This window comes from Scyliorhinus canicula, chromosome 10 (genome assembly GCF_902713615.1).
Source record: "Scyliorhinus canicula chromosome 10, sScyCan1.1, whole genome shotgun sequence".
Taxonomy (NCBI): domain Eukaryota; kingdom Metazoa; phylum Chordata; class Chondrichthyes; order Carcharhiniformes; family Scyliorhinidae; genus Scyliorhinus; species Scyliorhinus canicula.
Window position 1 is genome coordinate 160,202,688 of NC_052155.1, and position 22,268 is coordinate 160,224,955.

The 22,268-nt window shown below is 44.2% G+C and overlaps 1 protein-coding gene across 2 annotated transcripts in view; it reads left to right on the forward strand.

The window, feature by feature from the left end:
• LOC119972736 (mitochondrial folate transporter/carrier-like) overlaps window positions 1-22,268 on the forward strand; it is a 31,270-nt gene that overhangs the window by 6,315 nt on the left and 2,687 nt on the right. For both annotated transcript variants that reach the window (XM_038810040.1, XM_038810041.1), the window contains exons 2-6: window positions 169-319; window positions 4,523-4,608; window positions 8,210-8,370; window positions 12,872-12,985; window positions 21,289-21,434. In XM_038810040.1, the coding sequence (XP_038665968.1) occupies window positions 169-319; window positions 4,523-4,608; window positions 8,210-8,370; window positions 12,872-12,985; window positions 21,289-21,434 (658 nt within the window). The remainder of the gene's footprint in view (window positions 1-168; window positions 320-4,522; window positions 4,609-8,209; window positions 8,371-12,871; window positions 12,986-21,288; window positions 21,435-22,268) is intronic.

Genomic DNA, 22,268 nt, shown 5'->3' on the forward strand with positions numbered 1-22,268 from the left:
AGAAGTGCGTTCCCCTGTTTGGCCCTTCAGTTTGGCAGAGGGGGGGATGTGGGGAGAGGGGATTGTCAGTTTCTGCATTAGAAATGTTCAGTCACTTGATAAAGGGCTAACTCAAAATGAACAAGAAATTTTAGTTACTCAAACATAAAATTTGCTTTGTTTTTGTAGTGAGCGATGGGTTGCGGATGAGGCCAAAGTACAATGGCATTGTACATTGTATCAGGAGCATCTGGAAACAGGACGGAATTCGAGGGCTTTACCAAGGAGTAACCCCAAATGTCTGGGGTGCGGGTTTATCTTGGGGATTATACTTTTTCTTGTGAGTACTGGAACCATTACTGCAGGATTTCCCTGCTTTGGACATTACCATTTCATGTGTGGGTTACAATTGAGGAAATGCTTTAAAAGTTGCTAATTTTGACAAGTGCTTGCCTTCATTTCGAGAGAGAGTTTGGAACCCTTAATTTTTCTTCCAGACTCCAAAAATGGACATAACTTATGTCAAATTGGGAAGCAAGAGGCTGCTCATTCTGCAATTTTCCTACTCCTTAAATAAATTCCTGGCTGGCATCTGCAACTCACCACTGTACCACTGTGATGCAACTGGGACCTAGAAATTGTGCCATGAAGATCTGAGACACAATTGTCTTTAGTTTTTTGAAATGTATGCAGATATCCAACCAATTTTTTTTTGTTGCAATTTTTAAATTAAGTTTATAACATTAAAAAGAACTCCCCCCCCCCCCCCCCCCCCCAAAGCAGCTGGCGATGACCTACTCTGAAGTATAGAATTAACGGGTGGCATCTTTTATAGAACCCCTCCGTCATCCCCATCAAGGTGAACTTAACCTTTCAAGGTGTAGGAATTCCATTAAGTCAGCCAGCCACACTGAGGCACAGGGTGGAGAAGCTGACCTCCACCCATAGGACCCGCCTGCGAGCAATCAGCGAACATCCACCCGTCTGCAACTCCAGCAGATCCGACACCCCAAATATTCCCCCTAGGGTATTGGGCTCCAAAACTATTTGCAAATTTGTCAACATGGGATCCCCAAAACCTCCCCACTCAGGGTCTCACCGTGGGCCTCACGGTAGCATGGTGGTTAGCATCAATGCTTCACAGCTCCAGGGTCCCAGGTTCGATTCCTGGCTGGGTCACTGTCTGTGTGGAGTCTGCACGTCCTCCCCGTGTGTGCGTGGGTTTCCTCCGGGTGCTCCGGTTTCCTCCCACAGTCCAAAGATGTGCGGGTTAGGTGGATTGGCCATGCTAAATTGCCCGTAGTGTAAGGTTAATGGGGGGATTGTTGGGTTACGGGTATACGGGTTACGTGGGTTTAGGTAGGGTGATCATTGCTCGGCACAACATCGAGGGCCGGAGGGCCTGTTCTGTGCTGTACTGTTCTATTCAGGGCAAGACCAGAACATGTGAACATGATTGACCAGGCCCCTCCCATACCGCTCACACTTGTCCGCCACTCTCTCAAACGACCGGCTGATCCTCGTCCTAATTGTAATCTACCCTATGCACCACGTTAATTGAAACAACTCTAATTTCACACATGAAGTCATAGTATTCACCCTGCGCAACACTTCACACCATACCCCCTCCTCCAGTGCCATTCCCAACTCCTTTTCTCACTTAGTCTTAACCCCTCCAACAGTACCATATCTACCTTCAGAATCCTGCCATAAATCCTTGAGGTACCCCTCCCTCCATGTTCGACATCACTCTTTCTTAACAGCGAGGAGGGCAGGAACGCCAGAAAGATCTTCCTCGCATAGTTTTGCACCTGCATATACCTGGCTTTGGGATCCCAGACGTCTCAGTCAACTCCTCCAACTTCAAATCACAAAAGCCTCCCCCAGAAACAAAGCCCTCATTCCGACCACCCCGTTGTCTTCCTGGTTCTGGAACTTAATCTAGTCAGTTCAAACAGGTGATTTGCACAGTTTGGTGCCATCTCGACACTGCCCCTAACTTAAAATGTGGCCGAAATTGCCTTCAGATCTTTAGAGTCGTTCCCACCATCGGATTGCCTGGGTATTTCCCTGGGGACAAAGGGAGTGGCGCCTTCACCAGTGCCTGCAACCATGACCCCGCCTCCATCGTCACCCAAATTTCCTTTTGATCTCTGTACCATCCCACCACCTTCTCAGCGTTTGTCGTCCAATAATAATAAATCAAATTCGGCAGAGCCAACCCACCCAGCTGCCGACCCCTCTGAAGCATTGGTTTCAGAACTCTGGCTACTTTTCCCACGCAAATAAATAATGTGATCAACCACTCTACCCCCTGAAAAAAAAACCTTTGGCAAAATCACTGGCAGGCATTGGAATAAAAATAGAAGCCATGGTAAAATACTCATCTTTATCTATTGAACCCGGATGACCAAGGACACAGGAAGGCTATCTCACCTCTACGTCCACCTTGACCCTACCCACCAAGCTTGTGAAGTTCAGTTGAAGGAGCTGGGCACAATCTCAATCCATTTGCACCCCCAGATACCCAAGTGGGAGGTCGCCATATGAAGCGTCAACTCCCAAATCCGCACCCTTTTCTGGCGGAGAAACCAAAAAGCTCTTCTCAAAATTCAATTTGTATCCCGTTAAAGCCCCAAACTGGTGAGCCGTTCTATTATATCCCCCACTATGGGGACCGGGTCCAAGCTATACAAACTAAGGTAGACATCCAGCCAATTTGCTTGCATTGCAGCTCAGTGGGTAGCACATTTGAGACAGAAAGTTTCATGTTCAAGTCTTACTCACTGCAGGACTTGAACACAAAATAATCAAGATAGTGTCATCACTCGAGAGGTGTCATCTTTCGGATGCAACTTTGAACAGAGGCCTTATTTATCCCCTCCAATGAATGTAAAAGATCTGGATGGCACTATTTTGAAGAAGAACCTTGATGTGATCCATATTATCCTGGACAGTATTAAGCAACATCACAGAAACAAATATCTGAGGGCAGCACGGCGGTGCAGTGGTTAGCACTTCTGCCTAATGGCGCCGAGGTCCCAGGTTCGATCCCGGCTCTGGGTCACTGTCCGTGTGGAGGTGGCACATTCTCCCTGTGTTTGTGTCGGTTTCGTCCCCACAACCCAAAGATGTGCAGGGTAGGCGGATTGGCCACGATAAATTTCCCCTTAATTGTGAAAAATGAATTGGGTAATCTAAATTTATATTTAAAAAGAAAAGAAACCGATATCTGGTCATAACATTGTTATTGTGGGAGCTTGTTGTGCACAAGTTAGCTGCCACATTTCCTACATTACAACAATGACTGTTTCAAAAATACTTGATTGATTGCGACGTCCTTTGGGATGTCGAGTGGCAGTGAAAGGTACTGTATAAATTTGACCTTTGCTGTCATAAAAACCAAACAAAATAAGTGACCACTGAATGTGTTGGTTATTCACTTAAAAATATGAATCTTTATAATCACTTCCTGTCTATCGTGTATGCCAAACAGATTGACACTTTCCGAGTGGTTGCAGACAATCTGTTTCCTAATTTTCATTAATTAAGTGTTAAGTCACTTTCCACCAAAATAAATTCCATTCAATCCCAAAGTAATAACATTTCCCTTGTATACCCCTTGAAAATAGAATGAATTATAATCCCATTCTAACAGCATTCAGGGGGAAAACATACTGGGCAGCAGAGGGGGGTGGATTCTCCGTCCAATGGAATTTCCCATTGTGGGCAGCCCCATGCTGTCGGGAAAATCCCCGGGCGTGAGTGTGCTGCTGACACAACGGAGAATCCCGCCCACTAACTTTATCCTACCTTCAGATCATCCCAAAACCCTCTCCCCAGGATGGCCTGACTGCCTGTCAGGATCCTTACCGGGTACTCTCTTCCCAAGTACATTATTGTCCAGATCACAATGTTGAATCTAATGTTCTGAGTTAAACAATTTCCATACAGCTTCAGGTTTTGTTTAGCATATCTTCACACGTGCACTCTTTCCCTTTGTGAATAGTGGGGAAGTGGTGGAAGAATCCCTTTGAACTGTGTTATGAACGTTCCTTCACTGGCCAACATCTCTTGTTGTTGGACTTGAACCTGGAGTTTCTGGTCCAGAGGTAGGGACGCTACCACTGTGCCACAAAACCTCCATAACTTCAGTGAACCAGCACAGCCTGACCTGCATTTTGTTTGTACAAGAAGTGCTGTGAAATGTATTGTGCTGTGGGCTGATCCTTTGTGGCTGGATTGTGTGAAAACACTGAACAAATTAGGCAGAAGGACATCACAGGACCTTTTCCTTTTGCTATTAAGTTCTTAAGATTTTAATGCTTTAAGTCCTGTGCATGTGCAAAATTATTAACAATAGCTAATGCTGAAGAACTTCTTCAATAATCTTCTTGATGCATTAATGGAAACGCAGAGTAATTTTCACAGCAAGAATCAAAGCTTATATGGAAGAATGCAGGAATATGATACAGAACCATTGTCAAAGTCGTAATATACTCTGTGGTGATTGTTTGACTGAACCTTGATGTATTATTTTCAGTTATAATGCCATCAAGGCCTACAAACAGGATGGTCGAGCAGTACAACTTAGCGCTACTCAGCACCTTATCTCAGCTGCTGAAGCTGGTAAGTTGTTGGAAAAATTAAACTTATTAAGCTAGCTGATAAAAGTATGGCTACGATATTAATGTTTCAACATTACATTAGTGCATCAAAATGTAACTGCATTTTCAAGCTAGTCAGTTTCCTCTCTGATATTAATGCTTCCATGCAATGTGCAAGGATTAGTCGACACTCCCACATATATATTATTTTTCATTCTATTACAAAATATAACCACACTAAACAACAAATACAGAGAGAGCTGGCAGCTGAGGTGAGTGGTCGCTAGGTTTTTGGCCCTTTTTGCCCGGTTAGCGGGCACAGTTTTGGGAAGAAAAGGTGCATAATTGAAGTTTGTTGGTGTTTCGTCCGGTGTGGGATGTCTCCAGGATACAACACGAGACAGAAGTTGAATACAGACATGTAATCAGACTCAGAAAGTACTCGAGGTAGAGTGGAAGAGAAAATGACATAATATTCCGTGTTGTCGATGCCCTCCAAATGCACAACGGTGAGTTTTATGGAATTCCTTGCAGGGCAATTACAAAAGCAAAGATTGGCAATGTTGGAGGACCTGTCCAAAGCGATGGCACCTATTCGTCAGACTTTGGATAGGGTGGAGCAGCGGCTGGAATCGCAGGGCTCGACTATTCAGGAGGTGGAGGAAGCGGGCACAGACCACAGTAACCGGATTGCCTCTTTGGAGGCAGAAGTGGCATTGTTGGTGGACGCCCTATACAACTTGGCCAATCCACTTTGGCCCAAAATCAAACTCCAGAGAATCTCAGATAGGCACCCCACTCGACCCTATCAAACACTTTTCAGCATCTATTGAACAATCACCTCTGGTTCGGGTGCTGGGGAAGGGGAAAGGACGATGTCTTCTAATCGATTCATATTGGCTGACAGCTGATGACCCATGACGAATCCTGCCTGTTCTTCCGAAATCACCCCTGGAAGGCAGGGCTCCAACTACATTACCAACACTTTAGCCAGTGGTGAAGGATATGTGCTCACAAAAGACTATCTGCCAACAATGCTGTGTCCAATCTCCACAGCAGGCGTTGAGAGAAGACCTGGCTCTAACACCAGAGGGGCATGATCTTAGATAACAATTGGCGAATGCCCCACCCTCTTCACCCCAGGAAAGAAAAAAGTCAATCCACGAGTAAACCTGATTGACATGGGAAAAAGAAAAGTCCTTTATCACTCGTATGAAAATCTGCCACCCCATAAAAGCCAATAATGCCTTTACCACCCTTGATGGAATCAGAGACCTAGGCCTAGATCAGGACTCTTCTCTCACTCTCTCTCTCTCTCTCTCTCTCTCTCTCCTCCCCCCCCCCCCCCCCCCCCCCCCCCAAAACCCAACATTAGTGGGTATGAATCCAAGCCCAGAATAGAAGCCAGTAACTTGTTAAAGGCCGTATCATCCCAATTTGGAGCACATGCATTAACTAGGACTACCGAGGTGCACGGTAAAGACCCACTGATAATCGCATGTTTCCAGGATCTTAGCAGCCGGAAAAAGAACCCAATGAAAACTGCAGCTCCCTGGGCCCTACCATCCAAACCCCAGTGGAAGACCTGTCCCACCGAACCTTGTCTGGCATTCTGCCAGAGTGGCTGATGGACTCGAACCAGCTCAGGAGGGACCGTCTATCCACCCTCCACCATCTTCCCAAACATCTTCGAAATGCAATCAGTCGGATTTGGGCCCTCCTGCACCCCCGCAATTCACATTTCTGTCTCCTGGAACAATTTTCCAGATCATCTACCTTGGAACGCAGTGCTTCGTTATCTCTGGAAAACACTGCCATCTCCACCTCCAAGAGACAATCTAACCCCTCAGCTTCGAGAGAACCGCTTCCACACCCTGTAACGCCATACCATGAGTCTTTACCATCTCTTCCATCTTCGCCAGCGCCTATTGAATGGGAGCTAGTGCCACTTCTATTGAATTGTGGAGGTCCTCGGAGACAACCTGCGCTGTTTCTTAAATGCTGCTGCCAAAATGCTTGTAAGCATCTCGATTGTCAATGAGCTGACCTGTGTCGCAACAGCGGCGTCCACCATTTCCTCAGAAGAGCATCGAGAGGCTACTGAATCCTTCGACTCCTTACTTGCCAGCTTCTTTGACCTAGACCCTTTTGGGCATTTCTCTTGTGCAGGAAGCTTATCCCATCGGATTATTCAAGTTCAAACCCAATCTTCCCCCAAAAACTGGGCGAAAATGACTAAAAGTACCCAGGTGAGAGCCACTTGGTGTACGATAGGGGCTGATTTAGCTCACCAGGCTAAATCGCTGGCTTTTAAAGCAGACCAAGCAGGCCAGCAGCACGGTTCGATTCCCGTATCAGTCTCCCCGGACAGGCGCCGGAATGTGGCGACTAGGGGCTTTTCACAGTAACTTCATTGAAGCCTACTCGTGACAATAAGCAATTTTCATTTCACTACTCCCTCAGCCACCACCAGAAGTCCCTATAAATTTGAGTTGGGTAGTTTTACATAATTTTCAACTAATTTCTCCTTTTAACTTCTCCCTGGTCTTCCAAGGACCTTTAAATTTGGCTGGATCTGTAACTTAACTGGTTTACGGCAGCTGGTGCTGTAGAAAAGATGCGTGGCCTCCTTGCATCGGACTGAGCAGCCCTCAACACTAGACCTGATACAATCCACTGCCTGGATCTCTCCTGTCATGTGGCAGAAAGCTTGGCAAGATAGATGAAAAAACTTGCAGGTAAGAAAGTTGGAGCAGAGTGATAACCGATTCTGATTGCACTCCACTGCAGTTCAGGCTCAATTAAAATGGCAATCTTATCAAGGAAAAAAACATCTTTCATGAGAGTGATATAACATTGAAACAGATTGAGACCAACCAATGCTTTTGCATTAATTTTATTCAACTGCCAGAAGTAGAACTCTCTCGCTAAACTGTTCTGTCAATAATTTACAGTTGTTCAATTTGTCAATGTATTTTGATATATGATACAGTAAAAATGCCCTTGTGGATCTGTTGAGAGAACATACTTCAGCTCCTTTCTGTCTTTGGTCATTATCTGTGTTTTTATTGACCAAACAGCCTCTTGCTTTTTATTTTCCTGCTCAGCCACTGCAAAAATACACTCTGGAATTGTTTAAGAGAGAGGAAAATACCACTAAAACAAAGGGATTTAACATTTGAGTACCAGGGACTATATGTAACATAATGACTCCTCAGAGAAGGGATTAGTTAGAAATATTGGCAGATTTTGCAATCTTAACTATAGTTAACCTTGAGTATTTGTATAATGCACAAATGTTGCTAGGAGAAAAGTTTTGGTTGTCTTCTGTATACTGGTGGTATTTCCAATAATGTTTTCTGGTATGAGATGCGTAGTATTAAATATATGCCTTTGTGAAATAAACTTTAAGAACTGCAATAAGGATTTAAAAAATTGAAAGATTGTTTTGTACAGGTAGATAACCATACAACCTAACATGGGCTAACTGCTGAACTTCAGATATTTTGATAAAGGAAGGAATAGAGTAACAGAATTCATGTTATTCACAGCGCAATAGCTGAAGAAATCATCATCTTCTGAAGAACTAATCAAATTCATATGAATGTACCTTTATTTTTTAGGTGTGGTAACACTTTGTATTACAAATCCGATCTGGGTGACAAAGACGCGGTTAGTGCTTCAGTATGATGCAGGAGTCAATCCATCAAAGAGACAGTACAAAGGCATGTTGCATGCCCTTTTGAAAATATATCAGGTTGAAGGTATTCGTGGACTCTACAAGGTGAGGTAATAGTACCAATAACTGGATCTTGATGTTGTAAAGTCTTTGGCCCAGATTTTGCATTGAAAATAATTGGCATTCACCATTATCAAGGAGTAAATGGGAAAGCAACTTTCAGCATCTGCATATGCTTAGCAAAATACAGAAAACAGGAAGTTATCAGCTGCCCTGCTCCTCCTGACGTTGCACGATATCAGTATCTCACAAGAGACTCGGCAACCAAATATACGGAAGGGCTTTAATTTACATTACTTGCAAAATACGACAGAAAAACATAGAACATACAGCGCAGAAGGAGGCCATTCGGCCCATCGAGTCTGCACCAACTCACTTAAGGCCTCACTTCCCTATCCCCGTAACCGAATAACCCCTCCTAACCTTTTTGGTCACTAAGGGCATTTTATCATGGCTAATCCACCTAACCTGCATGTCTTTGGATTGTGGGAGGAAACCGGAGCACCCGGAAGAAACCCACGCAGACACGGGAGAATGTGAAAACTCCGCACAGACAGTGACCCAGCGGGGAATCGAACCTGGGACCCTGGTGCTGTGAAGCCACTGCTATCCAGTTGTGCTACAGTGCTGCCCCAAAAGGTTAAGACTTTTCCTTTTAAGTCACGATAAGTCTTCATAATTGCAAACAACCCTCTCTGACACAGAAAATTAACTTTCTAAATGTGGAGTCGTCTTACTTTGTATTTGCATTATTGTTTGAAATTATTTTTTTTAATATATAGACTTTCTTTCCGCATTTATCTCTCTCACTTAATCCCGTTTCTCTTTATTTTGTTTTCTGTACATGATTTGACCTTGAATTAAATATTCTGACGCTCCCTGGTTTCGACACTGCACTGCTCAGTAAGAATAGAATCATAGAGTGATTACAGCACAGAAGAAGGCTATTTGGCTAACAAGTCCATGCCAGCTGTTTGCAAGATCAAATTAGCTAGTCCCTCTCCCTTGCCCTTTCTCTTTTCGGCGTGCAAATGTTCTCTTGTCCAGTTGCTTATCCTTTTGAAAGCCACAATCTAATCTCTTCCACCATACTCTCAGGCAATGTATTCCAGATCCTAAACATTTGCTGTGTAAAAAGTATTTCCTCTTATCGCCTTTCATCCTTTTGCCAATCACCTTTAATGTGTCCTCTGGTTTGTGGCCTTTCCACTTATGGGAACAGTTTCTCTCGATCTACTCTGTCTAGACCCCTCAAGATTTTGAACACTTCCATCAAATCTTTTCCCTTGGGAGTAAAACCCCTGCTTCTCCTCATCTCTGGAACCATTATTGAAAGTTATTTCTTCACCCTCTCCTAAACTGCCATTGTCATCCTTCCTAAAGTGAAGTGCCCAGAACTGGACACAGTATTATCCATTTGAGCCTAAACCAGTGTTGCATTAAGGTTCATCATAACTTCCTTGCTTTTGGACTCGTGCTTCTTTTTATAACGCACAGCATCCCATCTGTCTGTTAACTATTTTCTTGATCTGCCCTGCCAGCTTCAACTGATATACAACCAGGTCTCTGTTAATGGTTACTTGTACCATCTGGTATGATTGCCAGGAGGGCTCCAAAATTCAATTAACCATTTATACTTGCATTAAAGTGCCTAGACTCAACCCTGGAGACAGGTCCCGGAGAGAGCAAAAATGAGTTTGAGGCAAGCCTGTAATCCAAATCTCCACACAATTCTCAATAAGGATTCTTGAATCTGATTAGTTAACAAAACACAATTTCTTGCCTTTTAAACACAGATTCCAGTTTCCCTGTCGAGGAACTATGCTACTTTTGCTAGATAATAGCCACAATTTTCATTGCAAAAGCCCATAATAGAAAGTCAGAAAACAAGTGTAAATGTAATGAATGGTTGACACATTCTGTCACTTCTGAGTGCAAAATCTGGGCCTTTATCTTTTTATATCTGTTAAACGCGAGTTTCATTAAATTGACTTTGGTAGCACTTTGTGAGTTCTTGTAATAATTTTATACTGCATTTTATGTTGTCTCCCTTTCTCTATGAGGGTGCCACTTCCACCTCTAGTATCTTGTCCATAAGGGCATGTTTTATGTAAAATAAATTAGTCACCAGTGTCAGAAGGCAACTGAATTGAGTGGGAGTTCAGTCTTGTCTTTGCCGGATGTTCACAGCTGCTTACTTTCTGCTGGGGTTACTGGTTGGCAAATCAAGGTTATAGGTAGGTGATTTTTGTTCAATTTAAGTTCCTTTCATAATAAACTGAGTATGGAAGACCAATTGAATTGTGTTCTGATGCTGCCTATCACAAAAATAATTTTACAAAAATGAGGAACTCGAGGATCAAAGTTTTTTGTGACTAAATAAACCAGCTTTTCAGTTGCCTCTGCCATCTCTGACCCGTTTCCTTGCCGACCAGACAAACTCCCCAGAGCTTCCCTCTTTCCTTAGTTAAACTCGCTTTTTTCTCTAGAATTTCCTTCCCATGCTCATCTAGTCCATGATATCTATCCACTGCTCTTAACCCTATTTTCAATAAAAGTGCTGAACAAAAGGTTATTGCAATAAGCATGCTGATATAGACGAGGTACCAAAGAACTGCTCACTGACGTCAATTTTAGCACCTCTGTATGTAAGCTGATGATGATCGATTCTTACCTCCCCATCACCTTTCTTGACCGAGTTGAAATTGTCTCCTTTTCAACATTGGGAAGCCATTGTCTTCAGCCTTCACTGCAAATACCATGCCCAGCTACTGATTCCAATCCCTTCCTGTCCACTGTTTCAGGCTAAAGTAGACCATTCACAACCTTGTTCTCTTTGACTCTAATCTGAGCTTCCAATCCTCCCTAAAATCCCCCCCTACCTGATCTGCTGCGGAAACTTCAACAATACTTTTGTTACCTCCGCGGTTTCCTTTTGCAGTGCTCATTTGGCTGACCTCCCACCTGCCATCATCATCAGATTTAAGCTTATCCAAAACTTTGCCTCTCTTACCCTAACACTCACCCTTTTGATTGAACAGACCAATACTCAACCCACATATCTTTGGATACGGGGGTGGGGGACAAGATGTCACCCCATTTACAGGGCCTCACGGTAGCATGGTGGTTAGCATCAATGCTTCACAGCTCCAGGGTCCCAGGTTCGATTCCCGGCTGGGTCACTGTCTGTGTGGAGTCTGCATGTCCTCCCCGTGTGTGCGTGGGTTTCCTCCGGGTGCTCCGGTTTCCTCCCACAGTCCAAAGATGTGCGGGTTAGGTGGATTGGCTGTGCTAAAATTGCCCGTAGTGTAAGGTGAATGGGGGGGATTGTTGGGTTATGGGTATACGGGTTACGTGGGTTTAAGTAGGGTGATCATTGCTCGGCACAACATCGAGGGCCGAAGGGCCTGTTCTGTGCTGTACTGTTCTATGTTCTATGTCCGGGCAGCAAGGTAGCACAAGTGATTAGCACTATGGCTTCAAAGCGCGAGGGTCCCAGGTTTGATTCCCTGCTGGCTCACTGTCAGTGTGGAGTCTGCACATTCTCCCCGTGTCTGCGTGGGTTTCCTCCGGGTGCTCCGGTTTCCTCCCACAGTCCAAAGTCGTGCAGGTTAGGTGGGTTGGCCATGATAAATTGCCCTTAGTGACCAAAAAAAGGCTAGATGGGGTTATTGGGTTACGGGGATGGGCTGGAAGTGAGGGCTTAAGTGGGAAGGTGCTGACTCGATGGGCTGAATTGCCTCTTTCTGCACTGTATCTTCTATGTCCTATGTTTTGTTCACTCACCAACGTTGGCTTCCAGCCCAAGAACAGCTCAATTTTAAAAATTCTGGTCCTCATGTTCAAGTCCCCAGCCCTTGTAACCGTCTAGAGAAATCCCAACACAGACCACTGGTGCATCTCCAAGCTCATGCACCATTATTGGCAGCTGTGCCTTCCGGCATCTAAATCCTAAACTCTGGACCTCCCTCCCTTCTTACCTATTTATTTGACAGCTTTTGGTCAATTGGCTTAATGTTTCCTCCTTTGACTCAGTGTGAATTTTTGTCTGATTACATGATTGTGAAGCCCTTGGGCTCTTCCACTATGTTAAAGGTGTTTGAACAGGGGGAAGGGAACATGGTGCAGGACTGGTGGACATGGAAAACTCCAGTTTCAAGTTATTATTTAAAATCCTAATAGGACCACAGATTCATCCATCCATCCTTATTGGCTCGCCCTTTTGTTGAAATACAATCCTGTAAAGTACAAACCATTAACTTTCAGATCCCATTATTGGTAATGTTTCCCTAATACAAGTCTCATATTTTGTTTTTCGTTGCTGCACAACTCTAGACCAATTTTCTTTCTTTTTAAATTGACGTAACTGGATATTTCAGGGAAAGAGATTTTTTAATCCTATTAATCTGACTATAAAAAACAAGTCCAGTGTTTTTTAAATGTATGATATATTTACTTGGTTATTTGAATCCAATAATATATGCACTGAAAAATTAATGCTGGGAATATTGTAAAACTGTTGAAATGTGTATTTGTTTCTCTACAGGGCTTTGTGCCAGGACTTTTTGGTACATCACATGGTGCTCTCCAATTCATGGCTTATGAGGAATTGAAGAAAGAATACAGTCAATATAAGAAAATGGCACCAGATGCAAAATTGGTGAGCTTGTTGTCAATGCTAGTTTAATTTTTCATTGTACAGTAAATTGCATTATTAGTAAATAAACAGGACACTTTTGTTACAACATGAAGCCTCGCTTTAGATCTGAGAAAGCTGATGCTAAATTAAGATTTTGTATACCTGAATGTAGATTCATTAACCGTTTCCTAAAAAAATTGGTGTGCATTGTTTTCTACCATTCATTGTGCACACTGTTCCAGACAGGGTACATCATATTCTCTCTGATTTTACGTCAGTGCTTTCACATAATACTCTATCATTATTTTGCAATTCTTTCTGATTAACTCATAGTTTCACGTCTGGCTCCACAATCTCTGAATTCCCTGCACTCGGTTCTTTAACGTAGCCTAGTGGTGCCATCTGAAAGGAGCTTGTGTTGATGGAAGAAGCAAGAAAATGAAGCACAGCTGCAATTTCAGATGCCACAATATTTTTCTTTATCATTGCACTGTGGCTGGGCGGCACAGTGGTTAGCACTGCTGCCTCACAGCGCTGATGACCCAGGTTCAATCCTGGCCTGGGTCACTGTCCGTGTGGAGTTTGCACATTCTTCCTGTGTCTGTGTAGGTCTCACCCCTACAGCCCAGTGATGTGCAGGGTAGGTGGCTTGGCCACGCTAAATTGCCCCTTTAATTGGGGGGGAAAAATTGGGTACTTTAAAAAAAAATTTAAATCGTTGTACCGTGGCGGGAAGATCTACGCTCATATTGTGACTGAATTTGTTATACTTCCCTCTTCCATCTCTCTTTCCATTGTCTGATTAACATGTATGATTGTGTTATCTTTTGTGGGTGAGATTGCACCAATCCTCTTGCCAATCGTCATCAGTGTATCTCTCCTTTACCCAAGAACTGCAGCCTTCCCAGCCAGTGGAGGACGAGGACAATGACATTAAGGTCAACAGATACCAGCACTTCAAAAAGTACCCCCAACCATACTTGGAGATTGACAATGTGTACATGTTAGAGACTGGAATAGAAAAGAGATCCACATCTGATGAGACACGGTGTGCAGGAACATGCGTGCGAGAGAAAGAATAGCATAGGTGCCTGCTGGCTGGAGGCAAGGTTGCCAGGCAAGATTCTGCTTTAGAAGATTTGGATGTGGAGTTTAACTAGCCAGCGTACAGAAAAAGGCTGATGAATGTAGATGACCAAATGCATGGTGTACTGGAAAGCCTGCCAGAAAATATGTATTCCATCTCAATGGAAGAGTCCAACACCAACCTTGGGCCACAGTAGTTAGCACTGCTGCCTTACAGTGCCAGGAACCGGTTCAATTCCAGCCTTGGGTCACTGTTTGTGTGGAGTTTGTACTTACTCCCCGTATCTGCGTGGGTTTCCTGTCCCAGTCCAACGATGTGCCGGTTAGATGGATTGGCGATGTTAAATTGCCCCTTACTGTCCAAAAAGATTAGATGGGGTTATTTGGTTATGGAGATACGGTGGGGCATGGGCCTAGGTAGGGTGTTCTTTCAGAGGGTTGGTGTTGACTCGATAGGCCGAATGGCTTCCTTCTGCACTGTACTGATTCTATAAGCTTCAAGCCCATCTTTCTAACTTAGAACAAGCAATCACTTTTACCAGCACACCTATGGAATATGCAATATCTGACTGCCAAACTCGCAGCTTCATGGAAGAAGAGGCAGCTTTCATTAAAAGTCTGAGGACTGCAATAGAAGCTCAGACTACTGCCATCATGACTTTGGATGCCAGCGTTGAAGTCCTTCCTGGATCTCATTGAAATCCCCATCAATCTGTAGGATTCCTGAGGTTCTGCCCTCGGAGAGTAGTGGTGCACCACAGAACAAAAACCTCCTTTCCTCTCAGGATGACCGCATTCATGGTCCAAGCCCTGCTACTCTTGCTGCTGCCTGTCAGCTAGACTGCTGCAGCCCAGAGAGAAATGATGCAGTCAGAATTTGGCCTTTGGGCTCAAAGCAGTCGCCCTCCAAGGCCATTTGCCATCTCTGTAATTGCAGCTTTCCACCATTTGTGTTACAACCTAGGGACAAAGGCATACAAAGACTGAAAGCGTTCACATGGGTGATTAATTGATTTTTGTATATATTATCATAATTTAATCATTTGGAGTGGAATATATAGTTTCTATTGCTTTTTATTTGTGTTGTCAGAAAAAGAAAAAAGCGATGTTTAGTGATGAAGGAATGATGAGGAGCAGGTAGGGAGGTATGATTTGAGGTTACTGCTTCTTGCAGTAGGGCTGCAAGGGCTGTTTCCTCATAATGGCCAGGTTGTGCCTCATGAAGCAGACTACCACAAAGTTACAAACTCAATTGAGTACTACAGGTCTCCTCCAGAGTGATCCAGCAGTGGAATTGTTCCTTGGAGAATATAGATTGTGGGTTCTCTAATATCTCTCATTCTATGCCTGCTCTACACGTGTTTCTGTGTATGTGGGTTCCCGGCTAGAGTCATGAGACACGTCATGAGTGGAGAACCCTTTTTGCCCATTAACCAGTCTTTGACTTGTCATGATGGTTCAAGGTGGCACAGAAGGATACCACAGAATGAAAGAATCATGGCTACTTCCAAGTTATTGGGCAGTCACCTTCATGATGATCTGCTTGTGGTTGCCCATCGGCTATACTGTACATTGTGGGAATCCCTTTCGGTACATTTAAATGGGAGAGTGCACTGCAAATGCCTAAATTGAATTGTGCATGTGTTCAACAGCACCCTGCACCCTGATGAAGCCTGCAATCTGCAAGTTCACAAGCTGGCTCCACCTGCTTGTCTCTGGCACAACTGAATGAGATGAAGCTGTTTCTCTGAGTATAAAGAATCTTCAGGACCTCCCTTATGCAGTGTGATACAAACTGCAAGATGTTGCTTGTATCTCCAGCAGTGTTGTGGAAGACGTCAGCCAAACAAAAGTTGAGATCCAAGATCACCTTGTTGACCAATACAGTTATTTCCCAGCTTTGAGGTTGCAGTTGTGGCTGCAGCAGTTGGCAGATTTCAGTCAAGATCACTTCAGCGAAGCAAAGGCATCACAAACAATGGTCCTGCCCGAAAGCGAGAAACTAACTACTCTCTATTTATAAATTCTGTGCTGGTTTAGCACAGTGGGCTAAACAGCTGGCTTGTAATGCTGAACAATGCCAGCAGCGTGGGTTCAATTCCCGTACTGGCCTCCCCGAATAGGCGCCGGAATGTGGCGACTAGGATCTATTCACAGTAACTTAATTGAAGCCTACTTGTGACAATAAGCGATTATTATTACATTGCACTTTGGAAGAAATGTGACCATCCTGTTCCATGTTAGAAAAGATGCATTCAAGCTGTGTGCTTAGTTGGTGGGCTCCTCCAATGTCCTTGAGGTTGGGTGTGTGCACGCGTGCGAGTGTGCGTAATTTTTGTCAGCAGTCGCACCATTTATTGTGTGTCTCAATTTTTATATACACAGGTGGTTGCATTTTTTTATATGTGATGCTTGAAAATTCCATGCATGAATTTCTGCCAATTCATACAACAGTGTCACTGATTTTTACATAATTATCCAGCTCCCAGGATTTAGCATTCTTGCTATAGAGGATGATGAAGTAGACATTCCTGTTGAAATTTGTATCCATACTTAGATTTTGTATTCATAGGGCAGCTGGTATATTTGCAAAAAGATTTCTAAATATCCAATGAAAATGGATATATTAATAATTCTAATATATATGGTTTCACAAAGTTCTGCCTATAATATTGGACAATGTTTTACATGCCCTGAATGTGACTTGGATTGGTTTTCTAAATGGCTGTGGACATTGGAGCCTGGTTAGGTTTCGATGGGCCTACGAGGGGAGGGGGGAATCTATGCTGGGAGATGTTTTTTGGAGGGGAAATGTAGGGCGGGATTTTGGGAGGGGGGGGGGGGGAGAAGAGGTTTGATGTTAATAATGGATCGGGGCGGGTCAGGCTATGGGGCAAAGCCCAGTGGTATGCTGATGGTGGATAAGAAGGGTGGGGTGGGTGAGAGGCCCCCAGTTAAGATAGTCATATGGAACATGAGGGGTTAGGAGGTCCGGTCAAGGGTGCTTGCGCACCTTAAAAGTCTGAAAGCCGTTGTAGCAATGCTGCAGGAGACTCACTTGAGGGTGAAGGACCAGGTGGGATAGTCAGGTGTTTCACTTGGGATTTGACGGAAGGGCTCGAGGGGTAGCAGTAATGGTCAACAAAAGAGTACGTTTCCAGGTGGAGAATGTGGTGGCAGATCAGGGGGGTAGTTATGTGATTGTGACAGTGGCGCTGGTAAGTGTTTACGGTCCCAATTGGGATGATGTGGGATTCGCAAAGAAGGTGTTTGGGGCCATCCCCGACTTGGACACACACAAACTGATAGTGGGCGGGGAACTGGAACTTGGTACAGGAGCCAAGGTTGGACAGGTCACCGTGGGGGGGGGGGGGGGGGGGATTTGGCTGAGCTAATGGTGGAAATGGGAGGGGTGGTTGCTTGGAGGTTTCTGCAACCGAGGGAACGGGAGTACTCATTTTTTTTTTTTCCTCGGCAGTCCATAAGTTATAGCCGCGGATCGACTTTTTCATGGTGGGGAAGGCTTTGCTGGCTGGGGTAGGGGTCGGAATACTCGGCAATTGCAGTATCAGATCATGCTCCGCATTGGGTGGATATGGTACTGGAGAAGGGGTTAGCGCAGAGGCCAGGGTGGAAATTAGATGTGCGACTTTTGGGGACCAAGGGTTCTGTGACAAAATTGAAACAGTAATTGAGGAATATGTAGGTTTCAACTGTACAGGTGAGGTATCGAAGGCGGTTGTCTGGGAGGCTCTGAAGGCGGTGGTGAGGGGTGAGGTGATCTCGTTTAAGGCCAGGACAAAGAAGAGAGGTTGGACGTCAGAGGGTAATAGATGAGATGTTGGAGGTAGATAGGAGATATGCAGAAGATGGGGACGCTGCGAAGTTGGAAAAGAGGAACTACAGACGAGATTTGACCGACTATCTACGAGGAAGGCGGTGCGCCAACTGAGGCGAGCAAGGGGTGCAGTTTACGAGCATGGAGATAAGGTATGTTAGCAGGTCAGCTCCGGAGGGAGGCAGCTGTAAAGGAAATTGTTCAGGTGAGGGACAGGCAGGGAAGTTGGTAGTGGCTCTGGATATGATTAACAATGTCTTTGAGGAATTTTATGAGAGGTTGTATCGGTCAGAGCCACTTGGGAGAGACTGGGAGATGCAGGAATTACTAGATGGGTTGGAATACCCGAGGTTAGGGGAGGGGGACAGGGCTACATTAGAAGGAGCGATAGTGGAGCAGGAGATAAAAGATGCGATTGGGAGGATGCAGTCGGGGAAGGTGACAGGGCCGGATGGGTTTCCAGTGGAATATTATAAAAAATTCAAGGATAAGCTGGCACCTCTGATGGTGGGGATGTTTGAAGAGGCGATAGAGAAGGGGTGTTGCCACAAACTTTGGGGCAGGCATCGATTTCCCTGTTGTTAAAAAAGATAAGGACCCAACGGGGTGTGGATCGTATTGGCCCATATCACTATTAAACGTGGAGGCAAAGATATTGGCAAAGGTACTGGCAGGTAGGCTAGAGGAGTGCCTACCAAAGGTGATAGATGAAGATCAGACGGGGTTCGTGAGAGGGAGGTGGCTCTTTTCAAACGTTAGACGGGTATTGAACGTGGTTATGGCACCGGCGAAGGGAAACGAAATGGAGTTGGATGTGGCATTGGACGCTGAGAAGGCGTTTGACCGGGTAGAATGGGGGTACTTGATGGCAGTTCTGGAGCGGTTTGGGATTGGACCAAGATTTGTGAACTGGGTAAAGCTATTATATAAGGAGCCGAGGGCGAGTGTCCGCACAAACAACATCAGCTTGAGATACTTTTCTCTTCCCCCGTGGGACTAGGCAGGCATGTCCTATGTTTCACCCTGCTGTTTGCACTTGCGATTGAGCCGTTGGCCATCGCATTAAGAAGTTTGGGAGTATGGAAAGTAATAGTGCGGGGGGGATAGAGCATAGGGTGTCCTTGTATGCTGATGACTTACTGTTATACGTGTTGGAACCGAGTGTGCTGATAGGGGGAATATTGGAGCTGCTTCGGGTGTTTGGGTCTTTATTGGGGTACAACTAAATCTAGACAAGAGTGAGTGTTTTGTGGTGTCTCAGCCGGGAGTGGGGGCAGGGGTGGGGGGGTGCTGCCATTCCGTAGGGCAGGAACTCACTTCAGGTACCTGTGGGTGCAGCTTGCCCAGGAGTGATGGGGCTCCTCAGGTACAACATTTCTATTTTGGTGGGGAGTGTGAAAACTGATCTGACAATGTAGGTAGAAAGCAGGGAGAGCTGTCTGTGATATAACTGAACAGATTAGCATTGTGGGGGAAGAGGTGTCGGGGGTTTTAACAAGCGTAAATGTGGATAAATCCCAAGATCCTGATAAGATGTATCCTAAGCTGCTGTGTGAGGCAAGAAAGGAGATTGCAGGGGTTCTGACACTAATTTTCGAAACCTCTCTGACCACTGGAGAGGTGCCAGAGGACTGGAGGACCGATAATGTGGTTCCATTATTCAAGAAGGAAGATGGGGAAAACCAGGTAATTACAGGCCAGTGAGTCTAGCATCAGTGCTGGGGAAATTATTGGAAAGAATTTTGAGGGACAGATTAATCTCCACTTGGAGAGGTGAGGATTAATACAGGATAGTCATGGCATTGTTAAGGGGAGATCATGTCAAACAAACTTGATTGAGTTTTTTGAGGAGGTGACTAGGTGTATAGATGAGAGCAGTGCAGTTGTTGTAGTTTACATAGACTTCAGTAAAGCTTTTGACAAGGTCCCACATGGGACACAGATCAAGAAGGTAAGAGACCATGGGATCCAGGGTAATTTGTCAAATTGGATCCAAGATTGGCTTAGTAGCAGGAGGCAGAGGGTGATGGTCAAAAGCTAGTTTTAGTTAGAAGCCTGGGTCCAGTGACTGCAGGGATTGGTGCTGGATCCTTTGTTGTTTTTAGTGTACATAAATGATCGAGACATGAATGTGGAAGGTTTGATCAGTAAGTTAACAGATGACACGCAAATTGATGGTAAATATCACGGAGGAAAGCCTTTGATTACAGGATGATATAGACAGATGGGCAGAGCAGTGGCAAATGGGATTTAACCTGAAAAGTATGAGTTGATACATTTTGGGAGGGCTAACAAGGCAAGGGAATACATAACGAATGGTAGGGCGCTAGGAAGTACAGAGGTACCTTGGGGTGCATGCCCAAAGATCCCTGAAGGCAGCAGGTTAGGTAGATAAGGTGGTTAAGGAGATATATGGGATACTCTATTAACTGAAGCATAGAATATAGGAGCAGGGAGGTTATTATGGAGTTGTATAAAACACTCATTGGGCCACAGCTAGAGTACTGTGTGTAGTTCTGGTCGCCGCACTGTGATTGCACTCGAGAGGGTGTACAGACATGATGGGCCGAAGGGCCTCTCTGTGCTGTAAATCTTTATGGCTGACTCTTCAGAAGATGAGGTTAGTTTCTGTTGTAATGGTGCTGCTTTAAAATTCTAGGCTCATGTGCACGAGCACTGATACAAGAAATCAGTTTTGGAATGCCTGTGAATAATCTTGAGATTTCAGAGTCCTTTTACAAAATTGCGAGTGAAGTTTAATCTTAGTAATCACATCTGACAATAAATTTGTGAAAGTTGGCGTGTCTACAGCTACCTCATCTACTTGATGGCAGTTGTATCCAGAATCTCATATCTACTGCACTTTAATTAGCCTTTTAAATTGATAAGTAAATGCTTATCCAATGCAGCATGCCTTTGGAATTGACTGCTGTGTCATTTGCTCAATATAAATCGCTGTGTGCTAAGACTAGACAGTGTAAGGGATGGAGACTAAAAATGCAAGTTCTTGTTTTTGGTAGTTGGGTTGTCTCTCTAACTGTAAAGATGAAACAGTGAGTATCGGGCTGTTGAGTCGGGTTTTCTTGTGTTCTTGTATTGTAGTTACATTTTTGTCTGCTTGGAATCAATTCGGGTACAGGGGTCAGGATTCATAATATTTTCTGCAGCCAAATTTCTGATACCCACTTCTGACATACAAAGCTCAAATCGGTAAAGTCTTTTCTACTGATCAGTTTGAAGAAAGCTTATAAGTATGAAATACTCCCGATGTGAAGAAATCATGAGTACTTTCAAATTATAAAGTTAATTATAAACATCTTGCAGCTCAGTCACAGGCCTGTGAGTTTTCGTAATACTTTTATAAAATTTTCATTTTATTTTTCTGCTTTGTCTTTCTCAGAATCCTTTAGAATATGTAACAATGGCAGCATTGTCCAAAGTTTTTGCTGTAACAGCAACATATCCTTATCAAGTAGTCCGCACTCGACTGCAGGATCAGCATACCCAGTACTCTGGAGTAATGAATGCTGTATGGAGAACATGGAGGTACGGTCATAAAGACTGAATAAAACTTTGGTTTATTTGTTATGTTGTGTTTAAGGTTGTACTACTTGTTTTAATGGTGATAAGTGCATTGTCAGAAACTTAAAATTGTTTAGCAGCATATATTTGGCATTTATCATTTGAACTTGTGTTTACTGATCTCTAAAGCAAATTAACCACAGTGATTGAATTTTTCCCTTTCCATCTTTTACTAATCATCTGTGTCCTACACTCTGGAACCCTCTGCCTAAAAATTCTAAGGCCACCACTTTTAGTGGGATATAGAGACGCTCATTTTGATAGGAAGAGCAAGGAAGGGAAATATAAAGTAAAGAGCACAATTCTAAAGAGGTACAGCAGTATGTGTGTAAATCGTTGATAAAATGGTTGAATGGCACACGTGACCCTGGGCTTTATGAATTGCGCTATAGAATACAAATGCAATTAATCTTTATTCGATTTGACACGTGGACAGATTAGAGAACCTGCAATTGTTTTTGTTGGAGAAGAGAAGGATGAGAGGAGATTCAATAAGCGTTCAAAATTATGAAAGAATCCAGACAGAGTCGATAGAGAAATAAACCTCCTTAAAAAGAATCGGGCAACGTGCCTCAACGACTACTGTCCAGTGGCCTTGACATCTATCATTTATGAAGTCCTTCGAGAGGTTGGTCATGAGAAACATCAAGCCCATACTTCCAGAATGCCTTGATCCACTGCAATTCGCATACCGCTACAATCTGTCCACAGCAGATGCTATCTCCCTGGCCCTACACTTATCCCTGGAGCATCTTGACAATAAGGACTCCTATGTCAGACTCCTATTCATTGTCTACA